The 13,690-nt window shown below is 43.9% G+C and overlaps 1 protein-coding gene across 1 annotated transcript in view; it reads left to right on the plus strand.

Annotated features, from left to right (window-relative positions):
- EHMT1 (euchromatic histone lysine methyltransferase 1) overlaps positions 1–13,690 on the plus strand; it is a 1,716,251-nt gene that overhangs the window by 457,729 nt on the left and 1,244,832 nt on the right. The window contains exon 9 of the mRNA XM_044058169.1: positions 3,279–3,380. Coding sequence (XP_043914104.1) covers positions 3,279–3,380 — 102 coding nt within the window. The remainder of the gene's footprint in view (positions 1–3,278; positions 3,381–13,690) is intronic.

Here is a 13,690-nt window from a genome sequence, read left to right on the forward strand (position 1 = left end):
CAATTGAGAAGCAGAACCTAAAAAAGATGAGGTAAAGGATTTGCCATCAGAATCAAGGTGGGCAGCGATAACCTGACAAACCTGAGCAGTCAAGACCATAGCATACCTGCTCATGTGGTCTGGTAATTAATACCCCTAACGACCAAAGTAGAAGTGTAAACTTTTTTGCCAATCCTCTCCATTGCCCTGCTGTCTTTATCAGAAGGCAAACATTTGGAAGAGGGCAAAAAGTTTAGAAGGTTTTTCAGAAGAAATTGACAACACAGCAGGATCAGCAGAAGGACATTTAAATAAAAATGTAGACAATCCCGAGGAACCTTAGAACCTGTTAGGTTTCTCAAGAGCAGGAGGCTGAGAATCAGGAGACTTGGAAGCAGCAATGAAAGTATCTAACAAGGCAGCCAACATAGGAGGAGCTGCTGATGGTTTAGGATTATGCACCTGCCACAACTTGTATCTTTTCTGAATGTCTGACACTTGAAGAATCCCACTTAAAGAATTCCATCATCCTAGCAAATGTTCCTTCCAAAGGAGGATTCCTCGAAACAGGCTCAGGGTTAACAGACTCCTGTTCATCAGAACCATAAACCAAAAGCAAAGGCATCTGTTAAAAAACAGAGCAAAGACCCCTCACCAGGCAGGGAATCCTCATCCGAGGAATCTAGTTTAACTATTTAGAAGGGGTAGAGGTCCAAGCAGGAGTGGGTACTGAAACCCCTTGAGGCTGAGAACAAGTAATCTCCTGCCTTTCCCTTTAAGTATCCATAGGACAGGCTGAAACATGCTTCAATTTCTAATTTTTTTTAGAGGGGACATTAGCCCTAACAAATATTGGAGGTTCCAACCCATGGCAAGATTTGAGAAGAGAACCCAGAGACCAATAACTGCAGAGTCCCTCTAGCACCCTTCAAGTTTATCAACCACTGTTTACCTTGACATCTGGAGCAGATTGCCTGCAAAAAGCCTCCGATGACGTGTGAAAAGACTGATCCATGCTGACAGGGTCACAGCAGGTGAATCCGATGTAAACACAAAATGATCTACAGAGCTATTATCTACTTCTAGAGGTACATCCTGTGGAGGATAGAGAGCTAAGAATCCAGCCAAGACTTTTTGGCTGGCTTCTGTCCAAGCAGGAGTATCTTGGGGTTAAAGGATTCTGTCATGGAACCCTGGGCTGTCTAAGCCATTGATTTTCAAGATAAATGGCCAGGGAAGACAAACTTCTTCTGAGTGTCTTAGGCACAAACGCCTTACAGATGTTACAAGAGGTATGGTCGTTGGAAGTGCCCAAACAAAAAGACTGTTGGTTATGATCCTTAGGGGAGTCTGCCTCCCAAAATACAAGCTCAAGAAAACACATTTTTAAAAATAAAAATACAAATTAAAAATGAAAAAAATAACCTCAACGGGGGCACTTGTATGGTATTGCAAAAATGTAGAACATTTAAAAAAAAAAAAAAAGGTTCAAACCAACTGGCAACAGCTTTTGAACTGGTGGCAAAGGTTCTGGGTTGTTGCATCTGTACATCGTTTTTATACCCTGTTTGGTATGAGGAGCATGAATGTGACATGATGCAAACAAGATCTTTTTCAAGCTTATTCATGCTGTCCGAGTGACTAGCTGCTTGGGTGGGGAGGGGTGTTCCTTTAAGGAATACTGCAACAGTGCTCTAGAAGGATATCCGTTGGTGTCCCCCAAGGATCTATCTTAGGCCCTCTCAATCTACACACAGCTACTCCACATGGTTCTATAATACAGTATGCAGATGATTCAGCACATACCTGTGCTGGCATTTTTCTATCAACTGTTCATCATCAAACACAGGAATTTTTCACTTCTGTTGAAACATTGTTAGCCAATGCCCATCTAATCCTGAACCCAATAAAAACTACATTATTACTCTTCAACCTAACAAGACATCTATCTCATAACCACAATGTAACATCATAGCCAGTGATAGTACTGCCATCTCCCTGACAACCCATACAAAACTTCTTTGAGAGGAAATCGACAATAACCTAAAATTTGACTTGTATCTCCCCAACAATAAAAATGTCCGTAAAACTTGGAAGTCTATATAGGCACAAAAGGTACCTGACCAAAATGGCCAAAATTACATTAGTAGAAACCCATCTGCTCTCCACTGTACTATATGCCTCTCCAATTTTAAGTAATCCTAGGAAAACTGACCTATCTAGGCTAGAGAAGCATGTTAAATAAAATTGCTAGTTTGCATCTGACTGCCCATATAGAACACGTCATTGTATAGCTTTAAGGTACTCGACTGGCTTGAACTTCCCATCATTGTTCTTTACAACCAACTCTCTCGAACTCAAAAAATCGTAACACAACCAACCAGAATCCCTGTACTACAAAATCTCATTCTTGAGTTCACCAGACCACTTTGATCTAACAATAAGAACTTGCTCACCGTCTTCAAGGCCAACAACACTGCAGGAGAATCTTTATTTTCCAGGTATATGTCTTGTATATGGAACTCCCCAACTCCATTCTTTCAATCTTGTCCACTAACCACTTTAAGCCATCAGTTAAAGCTTATCTAAAAGTAAGTGGTATGTTCCTGTACTAACCTCTAGTCAATGCTCTGATACATCACAGTATACCGTAACCTATATCCAACTTCTTCCCCTGTGTTTAATCTTTTATGCCTACCAGCCTGTCTTAACGTTATATCTTGACATAAGTCATACTTTACAAATAGTGCTAGCTGAGTTCAGAGCCTAGGTTTTGTTGTCATGATGTAACAAATTTGTATTTTCTTATATATACTACATTTTGTTTACTTTATACTTTGATTATTGTAATTCGTGTATTAAAATTTTCTGTTACTCCGAGCTTTTTTCCCCGGGCCTCCACTGAAAAAGGGCCTGTGTCCAGTCGGACTTTCCCGGTAAACAAATGGTAAGTAAAATTCTGCATCAGTGATATAGAAGGGTCTCCACTGAGACTGCTGTTGAGAGCATTGTGTACAGCCTTTGAGGGATGTTTCTTCATTAGGCTTATAATTTCTAGGCTAACTTAGAGTACAAGAAGATTTTATCTTGCATGAACATCATATGACCATGGTGAACTGGAGGGTGTCAGAGACCTGCTTCAAATTTTTCTGTGGGCCATCTCATTTTTGACTTGCTTGATATTGTGTGGAATCACTTATCCTTTTGTTTAGATGCCCTTGATTACATGGTTTGAATAGAGTGAGTTACCACTAAAGTGAATTTTTAATGAAGTACTAAACATTTCTTTTATTTTGCAGCAATCGAAATGGAGGGTCAGGAGACCAATAAAGAATACACAGAAGTTCCCCTTGATTCACTTGGCCTTAATGTGCATGGACTGTTGTCGTCACATTCCAAAGGTAAAACAGGCTTTTTACTTAACATGGCTTTTAAGTGTGTGTGTGTGTGTGTGTGGGGGGGGGGGGGTTCTCTGAGTACTTAAGCAAGTATGATTGTGTGTACATCTGCACTTGTGTTATAGAATTTTTTGCCTCCCTAACTACATACTTTCATACTACTTTCCTGCTGGTCTTAGCCCATTTCCCCCTCCCATCACCAGCTTAGGAGAGCACACACTGGAGGAAGCTATAATACAAGCAAGCATGAAGGGTGTGTGGCACTATCTTTGAGAGGACTATTAGCTTTGTACAACCTTACCCCTTTACCAGATCATCTGAACTGGCAGCACAATCACTGTTGCAGTCATTACAATTGGGTTATCCTGCTGGCAGGCTACCTGCAGTTGTCCTGAATTCCAAAGTCTAGGTCCGGCGTCTGTTGCTGTCGCCTCCTCCCTGACGTCAGTACATCAGGGGTATAAAAGATGCAGCCAACACCATTTTCTGCAGTCTTTCTTGCCGCGTGGTGCCTGATGCAAAAGCAGTTCACAAGTGCAGGTCGGCAGACTCCTGAGATTTTCGTGTTCGAATTTCAGATCTGAAGTCTTCATTAAAAGCTAAGTACCCCCATTGGGGAAACATTTTTTTTCTTGCTCCAGACCGATGTCAGAAAAAGTTAGTTGTATTTCTTGTGGGCAGCGAATACCTCATAAGGACTTCCATTCTTACTGTATTCCTTGCCTAGGCCCTGATCACAACGTTGCTAATTGTCGGTTTTGTGCTAGATTTAACCAATGCACTGTTAAGCGTCGGTACGATTTTGCATTTCACTGTTTTGGCAGAAGATTTAATTACACGATGTCGCCTGATAGCCATCCGACTACCGCAATTCAGAAGAAATGCAAAGAAAAAGAAAAGGACAGGCATCAGAGGTCCAAAACTGACGACAAGGCTTCTTCTAAGCCAGTCTCTGGTTCACCGGTTCTCAGTGAGGTGCTTTCGCAGCCCCTGACGCCCGCTACTTTAGAGCTGCAGGCCGCTTCTGACTCCCACGTGGAGCAGACTAGGCCACTGGAAACTCAAGGTATTGGAACCTCGGAAACTATTCCTCAGATGGTTCAGGAGCCGCTGAGCAGGCATTGGCTTCTGAGGGTGTTTTCAGGCCTACACAGTTATGTTAAAATGACTTCAGCTTCAAAGGCAAAGACTAAAGCACCTCTAAAGACAAAAAAACAAGTATAACAGCCCCATGGACAGGCCTCCATGCCTAAAAAAACAAATGCTCAAAATGGCCGAAGACCTAATTACTTTGATCAGGGGTTCCCATCCCCCTCCTGCTAAGAGGCCTAGGCAAGAGACAGAATATGAATCTTCAGATCAGGTTTCCATTTCTTCTGATTCCTCTTCTGATCAGGAATATTCCCTTCCTCCCTATGAGGATTCTGATGCTGAAGAATCTGTCCCATCAGCCTCTCCTCCTGAGGATTATTCTTTTGGGGAAACTGCATACCACGAGGGAGCATTTCCACTGGGAGAGCCAAGATTATTCAGAATCTAAGAAAAGGCTCAGAGACTTCCTTTTACTACCTCAGCACAGGCCCCTTGCTGTTCCACCTGTGTTAGACATTGTAGATGATGTACTTTCAGACTCCAGTCTGACTCCTGACTCTTTACCTCCAGCTACTGTTAAGCCAGACAGATTCTACAGTGTTCCTGATTAACATAAATTTCTTTTTAAGAACCCTGCTGCTGACCCAGAAACTATCTCTCAGGGTCCCAAAGGGGTCAAGGCGTCAAATGCAAAAAAACCCTACCCCCTCTTACAGGGATTCCAGGGCACTGGACAGATGGGGAAAAAAGATTTACTCTTCTGCTACCTTGGCTATAAGGGCTTTAAATTGTCAGTTTCACATGCTTAAATATCAGCAATGTATTACGTCACTGCTTAAACAGAAAATGTTGATAAATTCTGAAGGTGCAGAAAACAGATGCAGGATTTATTGCATGCAGCTGAACAAGTGGGAAAGCATACTTTGCAATGTGGTTTTGATTCTCTGGAGGCCTCCTGCAGGGCCGCTGTTACAGGTTCTGTCATTAGGCGGCATGCTTGATTAAAGGAACAGAATCTGCCTGATCATGTTAAAGCAAAATTATTAGATGCTCCATGTTAGCATGGTACCTTGTTTGGTGTTAAAGCAGAAGAGGTGTTGAAGAAAATGGACAAAGCTTAATCTACGCAAACAGTCAAGGATTTCTTACAGGTACAGCCTGCAGGATTTAGCAGGCACTGGCCTACAAAGAATTGGTCCTTTCCAGTGTCAGACAGGCCACAAAGAGGCAGATACAGACGCCCTAGAGGCAGATCCCAGCCCCAAGGCTCATACAGGTTTAAACAACGGCCTCCAAAAGCGGAGAAGACAAATCACAGCCATACAGGAAACAGTCCCAATGACTTCCCCCTGTCTGCGCCAAGCACTTATCCTCTGGCATCACCTTTAGGGGGAAAACTAGCACTTTTTTCTCAAAATTGGCAAGTAATAACCCAGGACAAGTGGGTCTTGGATATAGTGTCACAAGGCTACAAGATTCACTTTCACACCCTGCCAAGGGCAAATGGTTTGCCAGACCTGCCAAAAAATCAATGGGCAGAGGCACAAAAGCAAGCGTCATCCCTCATGGACATGAGGGCCATTCAGCAAGTACCACAGCAAGAGCAGGGACAAGGATTTTACTCAAGACACTGCTTGGTGCCCAGAAAGGCCAAAGCCTGGAGACCAATACTGGACCTAAGTATTCTAAACACATACCTGGATATTCCAAGATTCAAAATGTTGCCTCTGCAGCAGCTTCTGCCCATGCTGGGCAAGAACGCTTGGTTTGTGACTTTAGACCTAAATGAGGCATACCTGCATGCCCCAATCAGACAAATATGCAGAAGATACCCCAGATTCAAAGCTGGCTCAATGCATTACCAATTCTCTGCACTTCCCTTTGGCTTATCTACTGCGCCCAGGGTCTTTACAAAGTGCCTGGCACCAGTAATTTCATTCTGCAGACAGAGGAATACAAATATATCCTTACTTGGACGACTGTCTTATTCAAGTAGAGAACAAGGACATTCTTCTACAGCATCTGACGTTTCTGAAAAGACTTCTAACATGCCTATGGTACACAGTCAACGAAAAGAAATCAAAACTAGTACCCTCTCAAGAGGTAATATTCCTGGGTGCAAGCTTAAATACATCTGCCCAGATGGCTTATCTCACGCCAGACAAAGGCAACTGACTACCTATTTCAAAATGTTGGCAACAAAGGCCCAGTTATCTGCAAGAAAAATTCTGCAGGCTTTGGGCTTCATGGCATCCTGTACACTACTAATTCCATATGCAAGATTGCATATGAGGAAACTTCAGTGGTACCCAAAAAGTTTTTGGACTCAACATTGCCACAGTCTGGAAATTATGATTTCTCTTATTCCTTGCCTGGAACAGGAGTTTCGATGGTGGGCAAAGGCTTGTCACCAAAACAAGGGACAGCCATTCACATTACCCCCAGCCAGGCAGACACTAACACCGGATGCATCAGATTATGCCTGGGGGGCCCACAGGGCAGGAAGATGCATTCAGGGCGCATGGACCTCAAACCAAATGCATCTACATATCAATCAAAAAGAGATGCTAGCTGTTCAAAATGCCCTGACAGCCTTCAAGGACCTACTTCAGCCAGGACAACTACTGATAAAGACAAACAACACCACGGTCATGTGGTATATAAACCGGCAGGGGGACACACATTCTTACCCCCTTTGCAGAGTAGTCATGACTTTGTGGGACACAGCATTGACTTACCAAGTACATCTGCAGGCACAATTCCTGCCAGGAAGGAAAAATACTCTGGCAGACGAACTAAGCAGAAACCTCATGGATCCCCATGAGTGGCAGCTGGATCCACAAGTCTTCAGCATGATAACAAGGAAATGAGGATGCCCGGACATAGATTATTTGCCTCCCCTCGCAACTACAAACTAAAAAGATTCTGCACAAGGATTTATCACAGACAAGCATGGAAAGTGGACACCCTATCTTTCAGGTGGAAAAACTTATCAGTATTTGCCTTTCCCCCACTGCCTCTCCTCCCCAAGGTACTCCTAAAGGTCAGACAGGAGAAGCCAAAGATGATACTGATTGCCCCAGACTGGCTCCGCCAGTACTGGTATCCAATCCTAAGGAACTTGTCTCAATGCCCAGCTTGGACCTTACCTCAAATACCTCATCTGCTGTCCCAGCAAAACAGTCAGATCCTGCACAGCCAGCTCAGGACTTTAAACCTGGCAGCATGATGGATAATGTAGTCATACAAAACGCACCTCTCAGTTAAGTTGTGATGGATGTCATTTTGTAAGCCAGAAGGTCTAGTACTAGAAAATCTTATGCTGGAAAATGGAAGAGATTCTGTGCTTGGAACCAGACACAAGGGACTGATATAGCTGTGCCAAATATTCCTCAGATTTTGCAATACTTAACTGAGATGCTGGACAAAGGCCTATCTTCATGTATTAAAATTCATGCCTCTGCCATTTCGGCTCATTACAACCAAGAGCCACCAATCTTTTTCTCATCCCTTATTAAAGCAGTACCTCAGAGGAGCCAAAAAATTAAGGCCTCCAAGGAGATCACCATTGCGTGCATGGGACCTCAACTATGTCTTGGAAAAACTCACCCTGTCTCCTTTTGAGCCAGGTGCTACTGCTGATAAAGTTTTTATCATGGAAAACAGCTCTTCTCCTAGCAATAACTTCTGCAAGACGAGTTTCAGAGCTACAGGCACTCATGGCTGTGGAACGTTTTATCATTTTTTATCCAGACAGAGTCTCTGAGGACAAATCCAACATTTATGCCTAAGGTGGTGTCCAGTGTGGTCGTAACCAAACTATTCACCTGCCAACTTTTTATCCAAATCCACAGAACAAGAGGGAGAGAATTCTGCATTCTTTGGACGTACATAGACAGCTTAGATTCTACTTGGACATAACCAAAGTTTTCAGAAAGACAGAGCAATTACTAGTGATACATTTGTTTCTGCTATGTACACCATGGCAAGCCAGTGCCTAAGGGCCTTAGGCCACATTCAACCAGAGCTGCAGCCACTTCAGCAGCCTTTCTCAGGGGAGTTACCTACCAAGGACATTTTAGAGGCTGCTACTCTGAGTTCAGTGCACACCTTTACAAAGCACTATCATCTGCCACTTTACTCTAAATCCAGGGCAGGCGTTGCCACTGCAGTTCTGCAGGTCCTCATAGCTGCTCCTAATGCTGTTTAGCTCCAGCCTCCCAATCTTAGCTTTGGGACTCTACCCAAATGTAATGACTGCAACAGTAAAACACAAAGAACATAGAACAGTTGTGTACACTTACCATAAATGTAGATGTTCGAGTGTATTCACTGTTGCAGTCCAGGTTACCCACCTGCCATCCCCCTTTTCTGATGGAGTCTGTCTTTCCTTCTCTGATTTATACAACCTATGTGGTGTATTTGCTTGTAGTTGAAGGTAAAGTTTATATTGGTGCATGTAAATATATATATATATATATATATATATATATATATATATATATATATATATATATATATATAAATTTTGGCAACCCTTTTCGGGGCCACCTCACATCTGGGGCAAGAAAAACTAAAGAAGATGACGGCTGCTTCTTTTATATACCCCTGACGACCTGACGTCAGGGAAGGGGTGACAGCAGCCGACGCAGGACCGAGGACTTTGGAATTCAGGCCTGCTGAGGGCAACCTGCCAGCAGGATTACCTAAATGTAATGACTGCAACAGTGAATACACTCTTAACCTCTACATTTATGTTAAGTGTACACAACTGTACTTTGTGATGCGGCTTATGCCTCTTCTAGGGCTTCTTCCTCCAGTTCTGTGACGTGGTAGTATTCCTGTTTTCGCTTTCGATCCTTAATGATTGATATTAATACAAAGCTTGTAGATATTAATACAAAGCTTCTAGATCCACCTTTGGATAACCAAAATTGGTAGTCAGTTGTGTGCCAGAAGTGTTTTGTCTTTGCAGGGACAGTGTAAGGTTATGGAAGTTTTGAAACTCATCTTTGTCTCTCCCTTTCCCAAGTTAGAGGAACTAGCATGTAAAAACTGCGTTTGTGTTCTAACTGGCTAGACAGTCTTACAAGGGTAGGAAGGCTCCTATGCCCATTTCTTTCTGATAAGCATACTTTAATGCCTGGCTCCCAAAAGCTGTCCTTTCCTGATAAGTCTGCATCCAACTGACATTCTTCAGTCTTTCTCTCAGCCAGGTTTCCTTGTCCCTCAGGATTTCTCCCTCTTTCCCAGTTTGGCAGAAAATCACCACAGACTCTTGGGTTCTGTCCATTATCCACCAGGTGTAGTATAAGCCTAGAAAACCCTCCCTTTCTTCTCTGGTATCCTTCAACCTTTTGCAGAATTGTTTCATTTCCTAGGAGTGTTGCAGGGTCTATTGGACTAGGGTGCCATTCATTTGGTTCCAAAGAGCAAGAGGGGTTCAGGGTTTTACTCCAGGTTGTTTCTGGTAGAGAGGAAAGAGGGATCTTTGAGACCTGTCGTGGATCTTTTGATGTCCTTCTATTCCGATGTTGCATTATTCTTAGTGTGGGGATTATCCGCCTCAGTCAACACGAACGTTAGCTCCTTTACAAAAGCTTAAGCCTGGTTGCTGGAGGTGCGTGGGATGTCACACAAAGGGCCAACAGGGACCCTAAATGTGATGTCTGCACACTCAGACCTCAGAGCTTTTCAGCCACAGTTGAACGTCACATCAGTCGCATTGCTCCTCTACTATCAAAATGTCTAAAGCTAAGTACCCCATTGGGTATTTCGTTTTTTACCTTTGCTTGAGCTTAGTTTGCTGTTTTCCCCTTTTACCCGAAGTCAGCTAAGAAGGGTAAATGCCGTTGCAGGCATCGGATTCTGCATAAAGACTCCGATAACCATTGCCTTTTGCTTAGGCCGAGAACATGACCATACCTCTTGTTCAATTTGCCAGTCATTCATATCTAAGGCACTCAGAAAGCCGTCTGGCCACCCTTAATCTTTACTTAGAAAATCAGAGGCTAAAGAAATTAGTGCTTAGGATGGATCCAGAGTCGGCCACCCTGGCAGAGTTTCCACACGTAAAGGCCAAGTTGTCACAGCCTACTACTACTACTGCCTTTTTGTTCGATGCCCCGGCAGCTTCTGTTTTAGTTGAGGGACATCCATTAGAGGCTTCTACTTCGACTCCCCTCGAGGAAGCCACTTCAGAAGTAATAACCAGCATGTCCATAGAGGGAGCTCAGACTTCGGTTTTTACTGATGTCGAGGGGGAACCAGGCCTTGCCAGACACCCGACTGGGATATCACAACCTGAAGCCCCAGCTCTCACGAAGGCCCCTAAGACTAGGCCTTCTCACACAATTACTCCTTTGAAAAGGAGACAGAAAAGGAGACAGAAAAGTAAGCATTTGTCTCCCTCACCTGAGGGATTACCTGACTGGCAATCCTTCACGCAATCCTTGATGCAAGCTTTCATATCCCTTAGGCCTTTGGCCTCTTTACCTTTCACCATTCCTGTTCTCAGCCCTAGGCCTGCCTCAGCTACTTCAATCCATATTCCCACTTATACAGGAGGAGAAGAGGAGGAAGTTTACTCATCAGTTGAATCAGTTACTTACTCATCACAGATTGCCTCACCACTGGAATATTATTCTCTTGATGAGGAATCCATTGAGGTGGACTCTCCCCAGAGGACACCACATTTGGGGAGATCATTACCAAAATAAAATATTTCAAATGGGATACTTCCCAAATGACAAACTCAAGATGTTTTGAATTACATCAAGTAGAATCTCCATCTGCCATCCCACCAGTTATACCTGCTTATCTTGATGCATTTTCTTCAGCATTGCAAAATCCCGATTCACAGCCACCTACCCCAAGAAACCTGACCGTTCGTACATGGTGCCTGATGAAGAGAAATTCCTGGTGAAGCCCCCCTTGGCAGACACAGCAGTGATTGCTGTATCTCCTGACAAAGTCAAAATGAATACCCTCCTCATCTGTCCCTTTTACCTACTGACAAGGACAGTAAGAATATGGACAGGATCAGCAAGAAAGTTTATACCTCCTCTGCCCTAGCCTTCAGAGCTGTCAACTATCTACTCTTAAGGTAAAATATGCCTTGGACTTGGTATCCCAGGCTTCTAATCTCCTGTCCTCCTTGTCTCACTCCCCTAACAAGATAGAGGTAGCATCAAAACTGTTGCTCGCTTCTCAAGTGGTCAGACATTCAATTAGATGCATTTATGCAGCAGAGACCTCTGCATGATCTTGCTGCTTCCACATCAGTGCTGTGCAGATATTCTTGGCTTCACCTTCAACTCCTGCCAGAGGACTTTAAGTCCAAAATTTTTGATGCCCCTCTTGACCACAGCTTCCTGTTTGGAAAATGGTCTGCAGAACATTTTAAAAAAACCTTCAGGAGAAAAGCAAGGAGCTCCAGGTTACTAAACACCTTCTGGTGTCTCCCATTCCTAAATACTATAAATCACTAAGCCAAGACTACTTTTGTCAGGAGGACCCCCTCCTTTACCATTTCTTCCTCTTCCAGACATAGGAAAGGAGCTTGGAGACAAACCACATACAGACCAGTTTCCTTTCAACCTACCCAAAGATGGCCCTTTCATGACAGAAATGGCTCCCAACAACGCGTGACTGCCTTGCCCACCTTCCCATCAGCCCGCCTGTCACACTGCCTACCCCTTTGGAGAATTATCACCACAGACCACTGGTTCCTGGCAATAGTAGGAGGGATATTTCCTCTCTTGGAAGGAACGGCCCCCTACAAGGTCCATACCATTCCCACCCAAGATTCTACTACACATTCACCAGAACCTAAAGGATCTTTTGAACCATGGAAATATAGAACCCGTTCCCCCAGAACAAGGAGAAGATATTTACTCAAGGTTATTTCTTATACCAAAAAAGGATGGTCCTTGGAGGCTAATTTTGGATCTGTCCTTTCTAAACCTCTTCCTAAGAGTTCCATCCTTCAGAATGTTATCGCTCCAGACCCCTCTTCCACTGTTGCCAGCCAAGGCATTCATGGCCACACTAGATCTCATGGAAGCCTACTTCTACATCCATATAAAACGGTCTCACAGAAAGTACTTCAGTTTTACTGGGCCCTGTTCTCATTTTCAATTTACAGCCTTACCCTTTGGTGTAAATACTGCACCCAGGGTATTCGCAAAATGCCTGGCCCCAGCAATAGCCCATTGCAGAACCAAAGACGTTCAAATTTACCCATAACTAGATGATATCCTAATTCTTGCAGAAAGAGAGGATACCGTAAGAAACCACCTGCAGTTCACCATGTTCCTGCTACAAGGCCTGGGGTTCACCCTCAACCTCCCCAGTTCATTCCTAATCCCACAGCAGGACAAAATCTTCCTGGGATGCAGGATCAGAACAGACCTGATGGGGGTATTCCTCCCTCTGGAGAAAGTTCTCTCCCTTACTGCCCACTTCCAGGACCTGATCCAGGTACAGCTATCAGCAAGAGAATTTTTACTGGTTCTGGGCCTTATGCCAGCCACCATTCTTATGCTGCCTTTAGCCAGGATACATATGAGAACTGCAAAGGTATCTGAAGAATTGTATGGTCCCAACACAAACACACTCTAGAATTTCTGATCTCAGTCTTACCGTGCCTCGAAGCAGAATTGAAATGGTGGATACAAGAAATTCAGTTGAACCCAGGCCTTCCACTCCACCTGCCCCCACACCAGCTCAACATATACATACAGATACATCGGACCTGGGTTAGGGCTACCATGAAGAGTCTCGAGGTACAGGAGAACTGGCATCCTGCCCTCTGGAAAAAAACAAATCAATGTGAGGGAGATGACAGCAGTCCTTCTGGCCCTAAAAGCCTTTACCCCAATCCTACAACTGGGTCCCCATCAAATCTTCATAGACAGTACCACAGTCAAATGGTACCTCAACAAACAAGGAGAGACCAAGTCCCATCTCCTTTGCAGGATAGCAATACAGATTTGGGACCTAGTCTCCAGAAACAACTTATTTCTGCAGGCAACCTACATCCCACCCCAGACAACCAACAGGCAGATGTTCTCAGCAGATCATCCTCTCCACATCATGAGTGGATGTTGAACAGAAGTTTTTCCTAGACCTTGTCCACCAGTGGGGCACACCTCGAGTAGATTTGTTTCCCTCCCCCAGAACACACAATTGAAATAAATCTGCACCAAGGACCACTCCCC

The sequence above is a fragment of the Protopterus annectens genome, chromosome 16.part0 (genome assembly GCF_019279795.1).
Source record: "Protopterus annectens isolate FY-2018-M chromosome 16.part0, PAN1.0, whole genome shotgun sequence".
Taxonomy (NCBI): Eukaryota; Metazoa; Chordata; order Ceratodontiformes; family Protopteridae; genus Protopterus; species Protopterus annectens.